Source organism: Fukomys damarensis, unplaced genomic scaffold (assembly GCF_012274545.1).
Source record: "Fukomys damarensis isolate Sample0158 unplaced genomic scaffold, DMR_v1.0_HiC HiC_scaffold_7, whole genome shotgun sequence".
Taxonomy (NCBI): domain Eukaryota; kingdom Metazoa; phylum Chordata; class Mammalia; order Rodentia; family Bathyergidae; genus Fukomys; species Fukomys damarensis.
This window is the reverse complement of record NW_022900919.1, coordinates 7,093,869-7,107,812: the sequence shown is the minus strand read 5'-3', so window position 1 is coordinate 7,107,812 and position 13,944 is coordinate 7,093,869. Positions and strand designations below refer to the sequence as shown.

At 43.4% G+C, this 13,944-nt stretch overlaps 1 protein-coding gene across 1 annotated transcript in view; it reads right to left on the bottom strand.

Annotated features, from left to right (window-relative positions):
- The window catches only part of Pcsk6 (proprotein convertase subtilisin/kexin type 6), a 144,021-nt gene that overhangs the window by 92,489 nt on the left and 37,588 nt on the right, over positions 1-13,944 (bottom strand). Inside the window, exon 6 of the mRNA XM_010611088.1 lies at positions 11,117-11,205. Coding sequence (XP_010609390.1) covers positions 11,117-11,205 — 89 coding nt within the window. The remainder of the gene's footprint in view (positions 1-11,116; positions 11,206-13,944) is intronic.

Genomic DNA, 13,944 nt, shown 5'->3' with positions numbered 1-13,944 from the left:
CTTCACACTTGGAGAGGCCAGAGCAGGGGAGCTTTTCCTGCTTCAAAGCTGTGGTCAGGCCTGAGGGGGTCCCGCTGGCCTCCCACTGCGGGCCCCCTTGCTGCCCCTCCCTCAGCTCAGGCTGCTTCTCAGAAGCAGGATATGCTGCACCGCACCCTGCGCCGCCAGACACTGCTCCTGACCAGGAAAACGTCCGATTCCTGTTAAGCAGGGGCATCAGTGAGAAGCCTGCCACAGGCCAGGCGCTTGTGAAGTTACAGGGGCGAGGGTTCACTCCCCTGGCCCATACGGTACAGTGCACTCTTCCCTAAGGAACGAATCTGGCTCAGGCCCAGTCAGCGCCTGCGGCTCTAGGGAGCCTGTGGCAGAGGATGTGGGGTGGGGCATGAGGACAGGCTCACACCTGCACAGGCACCAGCAGGAAGGGCCCTGTGCCCAGGACTCTCCTCAGAGGTCCCCTTGTAGGCGAGCCGCTGCTGCCCAGATGGTGGTGCTAAGGGAAGGGGAAGCAAAGTCTGAACCACCCCTCACCCGACTCCAGCCAGAAGCTGATGCGACCGGGAGGAAGGAGCAGTACAGGAAGGGAGCAGAACTATGTGCAGTGCAACTTTTTTTTTGGTACCAGAGATCGAACTCGGGTCCTTGCGCTTGCAAGGCAGGCCACCAAACCACTGAATCCCCAGCCCTAACATTTTTTTTAAAATAACATTTTAGAAAGAAAGAAAAAGTCTTAAATGAACAAAGAGGCTCAGAAAAAGACTGATGCTCTCTGTTACTGCCTTCCCATGCTATACCCATCATCATTATTTTTTAGGCCAGCAGAAAGAAGCAAGGTCAAGCTGGGTTTGGAAGGAATATGAATTCTTCCAAGAAAAACAGTACAGCATTTGCACACCGTGAAGGCTTCCCTTCTTCTTCTGCTCCCAGCCCCTTGGGCTCCAGGGCAGCTGTCCCCATGGGGTCACCGCCATGCCTGGTGTCAGAAAGCTACTGCTGCAAAGGGGAAATCCATCTTCCGGTCAACGGCCGATTTCGGGTCTCTGCTGTGCCTCCCCGCAGCTGTGTGACCCTGGGCATGGTAACTCACCGCTCTGCTGACTGGTTTCCCTGGTGTAAAGAGGCTGTGATGACACCCAGCCCATGGAGCCACTCTGAACATCAGATGCGGCAATGACTCTGAGGGCCTCATATCTGCATCTGAGGCTAGCAGCAGCCAGCAATGGGCGTTACCATCATCACAATAAAACAGCAAGGAAACAATCCAAGAGGTGAATGGAGCACACAGCCTACCTCCCCTCAGAGTCCAGAACCCGAAAGATAAACTTTAAAAGGAAAACAGCAAATCTTAAGGTGTTCTCAGGATCTCTGACAGCAAGCAGATGGGATGAGCTGGTGGGGGCGCAGCCTCCTGTCAGGAGGTCTTTGGCTAGGGTGCAGCGACTCTGGAAGTGCCTGGTGTGAAAGGGCAGGAGGCTGGGATGGGCCCCCACTGTGGGCAAGGCACAGGGAAGTCAGCTGCAACACACCCTGGGGCTGAGGGGTGAATGGCAGCAAGATCTGTCCAGAAGAAAATGCAGTGAGAGAGGGCAGCGGCCAGAGTACCAGAAGGAGGACAGGCCCAGGAGTAGGTCCCCTGCCCTGCCACATCCCAGGGAGACCCCAACCATCAGAGTGCACAACCACTCACACACAGGCAGGGTCGGCAAGTGCAACAGGACCGGAAAACCAAGAACCAGCCGATATTCGAGGAAAAGCACTATGGAGAAAGAGAAGCTTCAAATTCAAGAGCAGTATAAATAAAAATCAGAAGAAACCAAGGAAACAAGGTTAAGGAGACAAGTGAAAATAATCCTGCACAGTTAATACTGATATGCCAAATGTAAGGCAAGAAAGATCACACAGCATCTGTTAACAATCAACCGGAGGACTCCTGCTTTCAGGAAGACAGAGTAGAAGCAACTCTCTCCATTTTCTCTGTTCAGGTTTTTGGAAAACCCTGGATACGGTACATGAAGCAAACATAAGAAAACTCTGAAAGGTAGAGAGAGGAAGGCAGACTGGCTGAGGGTCTTGTGCCTTGTGCCTTGAGGGGGAAGTCGTGATGAGGTCTTTCAGTCTTGCTTTTTGTCTCTTGGGTCTCAGAGCTGAAAACAGAGAGCCTGGCCCCCAAGAAACACCACTGGGAGCAGACAAAAACCAAACCAAACCAAACCAACAAAAGCCCACTTTCCCTAGCTAAAGCACCAGAAAAGAAGCAGCCTAGCAAGATGGAAAATGTTCACATAATCACTGCTCTCCTCTGGCCAAAGAACACCAGAGAAACTAAAGCACGATGCTTCCCATAGCACCAAGGCCCAAGGGAGCTTTGACAACTACATTATCATCAGGCAAAGTACACTTTGAAGCACAGGAAATTGTCAGATGGAGAAAGACCCCTGGTCAATAGCACTAGTTGCTAAAGACCATGGACCGATGTTTGAAGATTCTTAATCAAAATTATTTTGAATTTAAAGGTTAAACCTAGTAAATGTTATGGGAAGCAAATAAAGACATTAGATATGAAAGGCTCAAAAAGTTCACTCTCATCTATACTTATAGAAAACAAAAAATCTTTTAAAGACTGATTTGGCAGACAAGAAAGAAAATCTAGTAAAATGAAACCACATAAGAGATGAAGTAAGAAACAATGGTGACCCCACCCAAAAAACCCTGACCTTTACAGCTTTGCTCACATAATTATCGATGCATAATGTAAAACTGTTAAAAAATAATATGAAGTTTGAATTCTGAAGGAGGTGGTGAGGGAGAGAAGAAATCAAAGAAACACTCAGCTAGGGTAAGGTTCTTGATTTGCTCAGGAGAAGGAGTAAGTACTGTTTAGTCTTAAATATAGTAGAAAAATGTATTTTCAAACACAGGTGCTTCAGGATAATAGAAACACAGGATGCGAAACTTTTAAGTCATTTGAAAGAAAGAGAGTGAGAACAAAATATATATGAAAGGAAAATATAATTTCAGAAATCCAAATATAAATGAAATCAGCACATGTATGAATAAGAGATTCATTTGTGTTTAAAAAAATAAATTCAGGTGGATGCTGTTTACAAAACTGAAGTTAAAAATAAAAGATGAAAAATACATGAGGAAGTGGTAAAATAATTTGGCAGATGTGGCAATATTGCTATCAGCCAAGGTATAATTAATGGCAAAAAAAAAAAAGAAAAAAAAAAGTGGTGAAGGGAGGCTTCTTCTAGTGATTAAAGATTCATTATACCAAGAAAAGATATTTTTCAGGTACCTTATGACACAACTATAAGATGTATACAGCAAAGAGTGGAAGAAATTGACAAATCCATAGTTATCAGGGAGACCAACAGCTGTTCTCAGGAATAGGTCAGGTAGACAAAAAAGAGAGGCTTCAGAAATCTGGAATAAGTTTGAGCAAACAATGGGGGACAGATGTGGGTGCCGGCAGGCAGGAGGCAGGGTGAGCAGAGCAAGTGTTGAGATCCACTAAGGCCGTTCAGGGACGGGAATATCCTGAGTGGAAAGCAACTGCTAGGCACATTTGTGAACCATTGCCGTGAAGGAATGAGGATCCAAGAGGGCCAATACCATCTGATTTTTCAGGAGAAGTCCAAATCCCTATTTTTACAGAAAATCTCTGTATTTGTAAATGTCTGCTTAAAATTTTTAAAAAGTACTGTGTGGGTCTAAGAAAATGCAGCTGCGGGCCGAATGTAGCCAGCCACCAGTTGCAACCTCTCATCTAATTTAAATATAGATTCTTGTACTCAATAACTATAGAATAAAAATACTCTTCAAACACTCATTGGGATATATCTAAAAATATGTTAGGCTCCAAAGAAATTCTCATCTAGGTGGGTGGTAAATCCAGCACTCTGGGAGGCTGAGGCAGGAAGACTCCAAGTTTGAGCCCAGCATGGGAAACTTAGTGACTTAGTGAGATCCTGTCTCAAAATTAAAAAGGGCCAGGGATGTAACTCAGTGTAAAGGCCCTGGCTTCAACTGCCAATATGGCAGCAGGGAGGGTGGGGAACTGAAATCTTATTAAAGTATTTAGAATTAAAGAGTAAAAAGAGTGTGGTATAATTAAATCAATGACAGATGTTAAGGAGAATATATACAATTTATATACAATTTATTAATTTATTAGGGCACATAAAAGCCTAGAAATAATTAAACAAATGCTCCATTCAAGGAGCTAGGAAAAAAAGAATAAAATTAAAAAGCTGAGGGGATTTCAAAAGTAAGGAAAAGTAGAAATTTCTAAAACAAAAAGGAAACTTAATAATGTAGCCTAGTTCTCCAGAAAAACCTACTTAATAAAAAATAATAACTTTTTATTAATCAAGGGAAAAGTAAGAGATATTATAAATAAGATTAGGAACAATCATTACTACGAATATGGAGGATATATTTTTAAATTATATCATATTAACTTTGTGTCATATTGAAAACTTGGGAGAAGTGGATAATTTTCTAGGAAACTTTAATCACCAAAGTTTCCTCAAGGAGAAATAAAAAACCTGACTAGATCAGTCCTTTAAGACGCCACCATATCCAGTAAGGCAGACAAGCCAGCTCCTCCGCAGTTCCCCACAGCAGGCAGGGTCCATTACCTCTGAACCATTTCAGAATACAGGAGAAGGCAGAAAGTTTCCTGCTTGATTCCACAAGACCAGTGTAACTCTGACACTAACCTAGACAACGACATCTCGAAACACAGAAACCACAGGGAAATCTACCTGATCAGTAAAGACGTAAAACCATACATCACTCAGTGTAGCACTGCACTGAAAAAACAATACTAGTAACCAAATAGAATTTATCCTAAGAACGAAAGAAATGTATTTCAATGTTATAAAGTCTATTTGTGCAATTTACTACATAAAACAGATTAAACAGCCAAAGCAAAATTTAAAAAAAAACTTTGTAAATAGGCACTTTGAGAAAAAAGAACACATAAAAAAATTCAACATCCATTCCTGATCAAACTTCTTAGAAATCCAGAACTATAAAAATATTACCTTAATTTAATAAAGGCTAGCCATAGGAAACCTACAGGAGACATTTATAAATGGTATAAAACTAGAAGCATTTCTATATACATCATAGAACAGAACCTACAAACCACCATTATTCAATATTCATCAGGAGTCCTTACATATTGAAATAAGGCATGAAAAAGAAATGAGTTATTAATATTAAAGAGGTAAAGCTACCATTATATTACAGGTAGCTATTATTTATGATGATCTAGAAAGGCCAAGAGAATCAAAGGACAAACAATAGCAACTATAGTGTTCAGTAAGGTGCCTAGAAACAAAAATCAATGGCTTTGTTTCCATTTCAATAACGATCCATTATGAACATAACCTTGAAAAACAAAACTAGATATAAGCCTAATAAAAAGTGTATAAGATCAATACGGAGAAAGTGATAAAGCTTTTTAAAATGATATAAAAGAAGACCTGAATAAATAAAAACATACCATGTTCCTGGGTGGGAAGACTCAATAGTGTAAGGATGTCAATTCTCCCCCAATTAATCTATAATTTCCATGCAATCCCAATCAAAATCCCAACAGGAATTTTAAATGAAATTTGATAAGCAGAGTCTCAAGTTCATCTGAAAGAGAAAATGAGCAAAAATAGCCAAGAAATTTTGAAAAAAGAACTGCAAGAAAAAAAAAACTTATCCTATCAGTTATCAAAAAACAAAAACCTCTCCTAAACTATAATAATTAAAAGTGTGGTATTATTGGATTTAAAAGGAAAAGGAATAACGAAAAATAAGGAAGCTTCCGGCATACACAGTAAATCTGGGCAGTGATAGGGTGGCAAGTGGAAATAACCAAATATTAACTTGAGGGGAAATGAAGCTAGAGTTCTCCTTTTTATCATTCATAGAAATAAATTCCATATGGATTAAGAAACCAACAATAAAAACCTTAAGACAAACTATTTTTCTAAACCTAAGTTTTTTAGAGGAACTACAGGGAAACTGATTTATTATCCTGAGCTTTTTCTAAGCTAGATCCTAAACCTCAGAGTCATAAAGGAAGATGAAGACATTTGACATCATAAAAATTTTAACATATTTTAATGGAAATATTACATACAGAAGGAGAGCACAAATCATCCATGTGGAGCTCAACAACTTCATAAAAATTTAAAATTTCTCTAAAATGAAATACTGAGAGACTCCCAGTTAAACACACAGATGTAGCCCAGGCTCCACTCTGAATCAGTGACAACAGCATGAGCCTCTGTGGATTCCTGAGAATGCGTATTTCTTCCCCGTGTGGGTGATGAGATGACAGAGAGATATGGCTGGGGTGCTAGCAGCTGGGGGAGTTTGTTTCATAAGATATAATTTGGACAGTTCTATTACTGCTTTCATTTCATTTAATTATTTTTATGTGATAAAACTTAAAAAGAAACGTGAGATTTTCATAAAGAAAAGTTGGTAAGCATTTGTATAAATAATGCAGTGAAATTTTTAGGAGCCCATCTGTGGTGATTTAAAATTATGTCCACAAATTCTCTGTCACTTTTCCATTCAAGGGGTGTGATGAAATTTCTCTCCCTTTTCTTAGACTGAATGATACATTTCTCACGAGTGGAGTAGGGCTGAAGAGCTGGTGTGCAACTTTTGAAACTAGGTCACAAAAGACACGGATACTTCCTCCTCATCTTCTCTTTTGAATCACCTTGAATGAAGGAAGCTATGTTATGCGGGTCACTCAAACAACCGTAGGGAGAGGTACACATGATGATCAATCAGTGCCTCTCCTCAACAGCCAGCAAGGGACTACAGCCCCTCCTCAACAGCCACATAAGCATGGCCCCACTTGGGAGCAGATCCTTCAGCCCTGTTAAGCCTTCAGTTACAGTCATGGCCAACAGCCAAATGACATCTTTGTGAGCGACCCGGAGCCAGACCCATTCGATGAAGCCACTCTCCGTGTCAGAGAACAAATGCTTACTGTTTTAAGGAGGAGCTGCATTTGGGGATGGCGATTATGCAGTAATGGACAGTAATACACAATCTATCTAGTTGAAAAATGTAAACCACAAGTTTTAATTTCAACAAGGGAGAGCTAAAGATAATAATTTAAACAGTGGAGAAATACTGATTAAAAAAGCTTTTTAAGAGTATTGGACTACAATCAGAAGGAGGCAAAGGAAGGCATGGACTCAACTCTTGAAAGCAGAGAACCATACTTGCATACGATCCAAGTTTAGATGACTTTTCCTCGTGGGATCTCCCCATTTCTCTTATTGTAGAGGGGCTAGAATACTTTTGGGAAAGCATAATTTTATTATCCTTTAATAAGGGTATTGGATGGATTTGGGGACTACAGAGTAGCTGGAAGTTGGGAGGAGAGGTCTCAGGGAGGAGAGAGCTACAGAAGAAGGAATATATATCCCCATTAAGCAATTGTCTGGCCCCTGAACTAAACACAGAGTGAACAACACTCTAAAAAGGCCAGGAGGAACAACAGCTGAAAGGCTCAATGAGCTGAACAGATAATTCAGCAACTACTCACAGCAGGGGAAGACATTTATGGTTTTAAGTTAGGGGTCTTGGTAAACATTTCAGGTTTTCCACTGAAATACCAAAAGGATGATGTTATATAGGAACAAAGACTATGTGCCCAGACTAGGAGATTATCCCTAAGAGGGGGCCAATCCAAGAGACCAAGCATAAAAAATGAATAATCAACTTTAAAAATTCAAATTTAAATGACTGCTAGAACAAAACTCTACAGTGTTGAGGAAAGGACAACAGAATCCTGTCTCTACAATGCAGTATAAAAATATCTGTCATACAATAAAAAATTACTAAAGAAGTGCAAAGGAATATGTGACCCATTGTAAAGGGTAAAATCAATCATTAGAAACATACGCTGAAAGGTCTTAGAAATTAGTACAAAAGACTTTAAGAAGTGACTTTTGTCACCCTGTTAAAGAGTCTAAAGATGGATATAACGAGTGAGGAGATGAGGAACTCAGAAGAGATGTGTAAGTGGTAAAAGAGAGTCAAATGGAAGCCAAAAGACAGAAAAGTATGAGATCGAAACATTTTTAAAATCATTATATAGAACTAAAGAATGGACTGGACACAACAAAAGACAGAGTCAGTGAACCTGAAAACAGTGTAATAAAAATTATCTAATTAGAAGCACTTAGAAAAAAACAAAGAAATTTTGAAAATGAGTGCAGCCTCAATAGGCTGTGAGGGGTATGAAAAAGTCTAACAATTATAACTAATACCCAAAGAGTGGCGAAGAGAAAATGGAATTCTAAAACGGGAGAAAATACCAACAAAACATCTCCTAAATTTGATTAAAGAAAACACCACTAAGCAACACAGCAAACGCCAAGCTGTAGTAATATGAACAAAATTCTACAAAAGGGTCTTATAGTCACAGGCAAAGAACAACAGAAGAAATATCATATAAGCAGCCAGAGGAACAAATTATACAAAGGGAAACAGGAATAAGGTGGACGACTGACTTGTCACCAGAAACAGCAGATACCAGAAGGCAATGGAATAACATTTTCTCAGAATACAGAGAAAAGTATGTCAACGTAGAATTCTGTGATCAGCAAAATTTATCTCCAAAAGGAAGAGAAAGTAAAGATACCTCCAGGTATAATTTGAGAGAATTTCTTACCATCTGTGGGAGAAACTTCAAAAAATATTAAAAGAAATCATTTGGGTTGAAGAGAAATAGAACAAGATAGAAATATGAAGTTAGAAAAAACAAGGAAGAGCAAGGGGTTATATACAGGTAAGCATTGTTTCTTTTCATAAGTACTTCAAAGTTGACTGTTTAAAAGAGGAATAACAATGTCTGTGGGTTTATAACATAGGAAGGAAAATATATGAAAGCAACAATGCAAAGAGTAAGAGTGATTTAGATTCATGTAGTATATATCAAATAGTATACTATTAATTCCAGATAGACTGGGATAAGTTAAGGTACATATTATGATCTCTAATATTATGGATAACATCGTGGATAATATGGATACACATTATGTATAATATTATTATACATGTATACATTTATACATGTACATAGTATGATCTCTTGAGCAACAACTGAAAATGAAAAAGAGGCAGAGATGTAAGTCTATGGCCGGCCCCAGAGGCATCTTAGAAAAATCTGCTGCTATGCTCAAGGACACTCAGAGAGGGAGGTTATCCTATGTCAGAGGCACCCAAAGGTGGCTCTACCCAGGGGTGGGATTTGAGGGAGAGGGAAGGAGAGGGTATGTAGAGGCTGAAGCTGTGTACAGGTTCCTTGGGTCAAGGACAGCTTCAACGCCATGCCTGTCTTCCTGTGACCAGGCCCACCTCACGTTCCTTGTCCCTAGGTGGCGCACTTCCTCCCAGCTCCATGCTGCAGTTCCCATTGTTTCCTTGGTATCCCCTCCATTTACAACCAGATCCCCTGACAAGTCAAGTTCATGGCATGTCCTCATGCTTCCACCACGTGGAGGACTTGGCCTGCCATACCTGGGGCTTCCCATCTGCCCCCTCACATCAGTACTTGGCCCTGTACGACCTTCCATGTCAGTACTGTTCACCCCAAAGACATGCTGAGCTCATGCAGGCCCAAGTTGTGTGTCATTTCCTTCTTTTCCCCCTTGGTGGCTATGCCAGAACTATACACATAATACAAGCTTAAAGGTATTCCATGCATTAATTTAAAAAATATTCCTCTTCCCAAGCTCTGCAAGTGAATGTGCTCTCTCTCCAGAATCTGAGAAACTTAGCTCTATAATTTTGCCATGAGCATAGAGCTATCTAATAAGAAGCTGTTTTTTTCTTTCTTTCTTTTGCTTCTTTTGCACTCTAGGCAAGTACTCTACCACTGAGCCACATTCCTAGCCTGCTAATCAGTTCTTTGTGGGCATTATTTCCTCTGACTCCTCCTTACAATCTTACCTACCCACTGGCCCTAGAGAAATCTCTAAAGCCAGTATTCTCAGAGTATCACCTGTAGATAATCCTCTGGGGATCTTGTTATTATGCAGATTCTGGCTGACAAGTCTGAAGTGGGATCAAGGACTCAGTAGTTCTAACAGATCCCAGCTGATGCAAAGGCAGCCGGGAAGAGGCCCTTGGAAAAGCAAGTCTCACACAGCCCCAAAGGTGGGATCTACCTGCTCACTCGGAGAAAGACAAATCACTTCTGGTGACCAAGTGCATCTGCCAACAGAGGGGTGGACACACCTTGCCGACGAGGTCTGCAGACCCTGAGGCTGTCTGGCACCCTCTCCTCTGGCCCTCTGCTCAGTGATGGGTGCCTCTTGGGCACTTCAGAACACCTGGTGACTGAGCTGTCACACTACCAGCACCCAGTGGGGCACTAAAGGACATGAGATCCTTTGCTCCAAAGCCCTACTCTAACTGGGGGCAACTTGACTTAGCAATGTGAGAAGCTAAATAACACAGCCAGACACACCTGGAAGAAAGCCAGAAGCACCCAGGGCTGTGCACTGGCAGAGCTGACCCTGGGGAGCAAGCCAGGGGTAGAGGAACAGCTGGTGGGTAGGACTTCACCAAGCATGGCAGGCACGAGGTGGCTGAGTGTCACAGGTAGACGGAGCCATGTGAGAGGCAGGGAAAGGCAGGGATGGGAATGGCACGAAACCATGCATGAATAGGGAAGAATGGGACTATCCATGGCCCTAGGATAAATGTCCTTCTGCTGAAGCCAACGGACGGGGGAGTAGAGGTGGGCTACAGCTGGAGTGGGACTCAGGGCCTTGGAAAGGCCTTAGTGCCAGGGAAAGACTGATCTGTCTGGGAAAGGACAGGGAGCCACAGAGGAACAGACTTTTAGAAGGGGTGATCAGACAGTGGCTTTTCAGGGAAAAAAATGAGCAATTCCTCTGTCCCTAAGTTCCAACCACTTGTTCCAGCTGCCAGGGCCGCTGAACAGCTGATACGGCTGCTTCTAGCCCAGGAGTCTGGCAAGGCCAGAGCAACAGGACTCAGGTTTGAGAAGCCCTGCAGAAAAGCAGCTCTCAATGTGGTGCCCGGCCCCAGGCCCCTCTGCACCCGGCCTTACCTCCTATTTTTGCATTGTATGCTATGCCCACGATGCAGTACGAGTTGTTTGCTGAAGCGGCAACTTCTCCTGCACAGCGCGTGCCATGTCTGAAGCAAAAGAGAAAACACTGTGAGGCCTGGCTTGGCACTGTAAAGCAATTCTGCGCACTGCACACAAGTCCCTCTGGCTGAGGATGCCAGTTAAGCCCACTTTCTGCACTGTGTTATGACCTCTCCTCTAAGAGAGAGCATTGGCACAGTTGGGCCTTCCTGCCACCTGTCCCTGCTCACGGCCTGTCTCTCCCGTGACACTCCCCCTGAGTTCCATGTCAGGGGCACCTGCTCCCAGCGCCTGTGTCCGCTCACTTCCCCCTCACGGCACCATCACTGGCTCATGACCATTGCTGTTCCGGCTCAGGGACGTGCTGTCTCAGCTCAGTGTCTCCGGTGACTAATAACCCATCACTTGGTCCCCGGGAGCAGCGGCATCAATGCCTGACCGACGGGACGAGAGGAAGAACACGCTGTTCTGATGTCTTACATCTCATCCCCTGTGTACCTACCACATCACACTCAGCCTGGACAGCCCTCTCATCATTTCTACGGCCACTTAAGCAGGAGCCAGGGAAAGATGCTCCAAATCGAACACTCAGTAGCAGCTTGGGGGGCAGATGAAGAAATTACCAGAAAAACAAACGGCTTTCTCAGGAATGACCCCATGCTCTGATGTACCACAGCAGGTCAGCTCCTCTAGCAGAGGCAGAAACGTAAGGGGGACTCTAAATAGCACATCTTGGAGAAGAGTCCACGGGTGACTAGCAGCACTGATTCGAATTTAAAGCTGCCTTTAAAAATGAGATTCCACCTCACCCCACAAAGAATGGCTGCTATCAAGAAATCAACCAATAACAAATGTCGGTGGGGTTGGGGAGAAAGGTCACCTCACCCCACAAAGAATGGCTGCTATCAAGAAATCAACCAATAACAAATGTCGGTGGGGTTGTGGGGAGAAAGGAACCCTTCTCCACTGTTGGTGGGAGTACAGACTAGTGCAACCACTGTGAAAATCAATATGGAGATAACTCAAAGAGCTGGGACTAGAGGTTCCATTTGACCCAGCTATTTCTCTCTCTGCTGGGTATCTTTCCAAAAGAATTAGAAGAATCATGTCACAGTGATATATGTGTACCTATGTTTATAGCAGCACAGTTTATAATATCTAAAACTTGGAAATAGCCCATTTGCCCATCAGTTGGAGACTGGATAAAGAAGATGTGGTTTTTCTATAAAATGGAATACTACTCGGCCATAAAGAATGAGAAATTAGATTCATTCATAGGAAAATGGATACATATTGATGATATACTCCTAAGTGAAATAAATAAGTCACACATGTAAATACCGAATAGTTTCTCTGGTGTGAATAAACTATAATAGTACATAAGATCCTAATGAGATAATTGATAATGTGAAATAGGAAGAAAAGGGCTAAAGGTGCAGGGAAAATGGGAAGGGTAGGGGAAAGGTAATAAGGGAAAGAAAAAATAGGAGAAAATGAAAAAATGAAAATAAAATGTTTGTAAATGGGGAGGGGAGGAGGGGGTGAAGGGAGGGCAGGGACAAGAGGAAAAAATGAGAACCAAGACCTGTCATGTAAAGGTACAAGATCCAATGATGAATGTAACTGTACTGTATACCTAAAATGTACCAATAAACTCAATGAGGAAAAAAAAAAGGTCCTGGGTCTGCGTGCTCGCTCTGCGGACGGAAGTCATCTGTCCTTCTCTCGAACTCTCAGAGCCCCGAGGCCAGGGCTGCTTACAGGGTCACATAGCTTGGTGGCTCACGCCGGGCTTCAGTCCTGACCTTTCAAGGGCCACTGTGTGGGGTATGGATCATACCTCCCTGGGGGACTGCGAGTGACCAGGAAACAGGCCTCTAGCCCCAGGCATCCTCACTGTTGGGCAGGAAGGGCACCCTGGGACATGTGGCAAGGAAAGCGGCCCTCAGGGCTAAGGCCTCACTCTGGGAAGCTCTGTGACTTACTACGTGGGACCCAGCAGCTTGGTCCTGCCAGTCTCCCTGCACGGCGTCATGTGCTCACTGGCTCTGAGCCTCGAAATGCAATGAACTACAAGCTGAAACACCACTGCTATGGTAGGGATGCTGTGTGCCCGTGGGATAAAGGACTGGCCCCAGGGTGGCACTACAGGGCAGTGCCGTGGACCTGTAAGAGGAGCAGCCTTGTGGGAGGTCCCTAAATCATTGCCAGGTGGTTTCAAAGGGGATTTGGGACCCACGGCCCTCACTCTTTCCTTTTTGCCTCCTAGCTGAGGAGGTGGGCTGTTTTGCTCCACGATGTGGCCCCCATGGTGTGCTGTGGCCAATAGGGTCAATGAACCATGGGCTGGAACCTCCTGCATTGTGAGATATAATAAACCTTTTCCCCCTTGTCAGAGACACGTCTCACTTGTTTCCCGAGGCTGGTCTCAAACTTCTGAGCTTAAGTGATCTTCCTGATTCAGCTCACTGAATAGCTGGGACCACAGGTGTGTGCCATTGTGTTCAGCTTAATCTCTCTCTATAAGTGAGTAACCTTAGGTGTTGTGTGATAGTTACCGAAAGTGAACTACCGCAGCCACAGTGGGAGAACACAAGAGCAAGCACCTTGTCAACAGCGCGGAAGGAAGAAAGGGCTTCTTTACTTTCCAGTACATACTTCTGAAAGACACACTGCCAGGGAAGGGACACAGGCACAGCACTGGGCTGACATTCACGATGCACAGGCACCTGCAGTTACCAAATGGTGGGGCCTGGAGAGATCAGGTATCTCATGCGATGTCAACG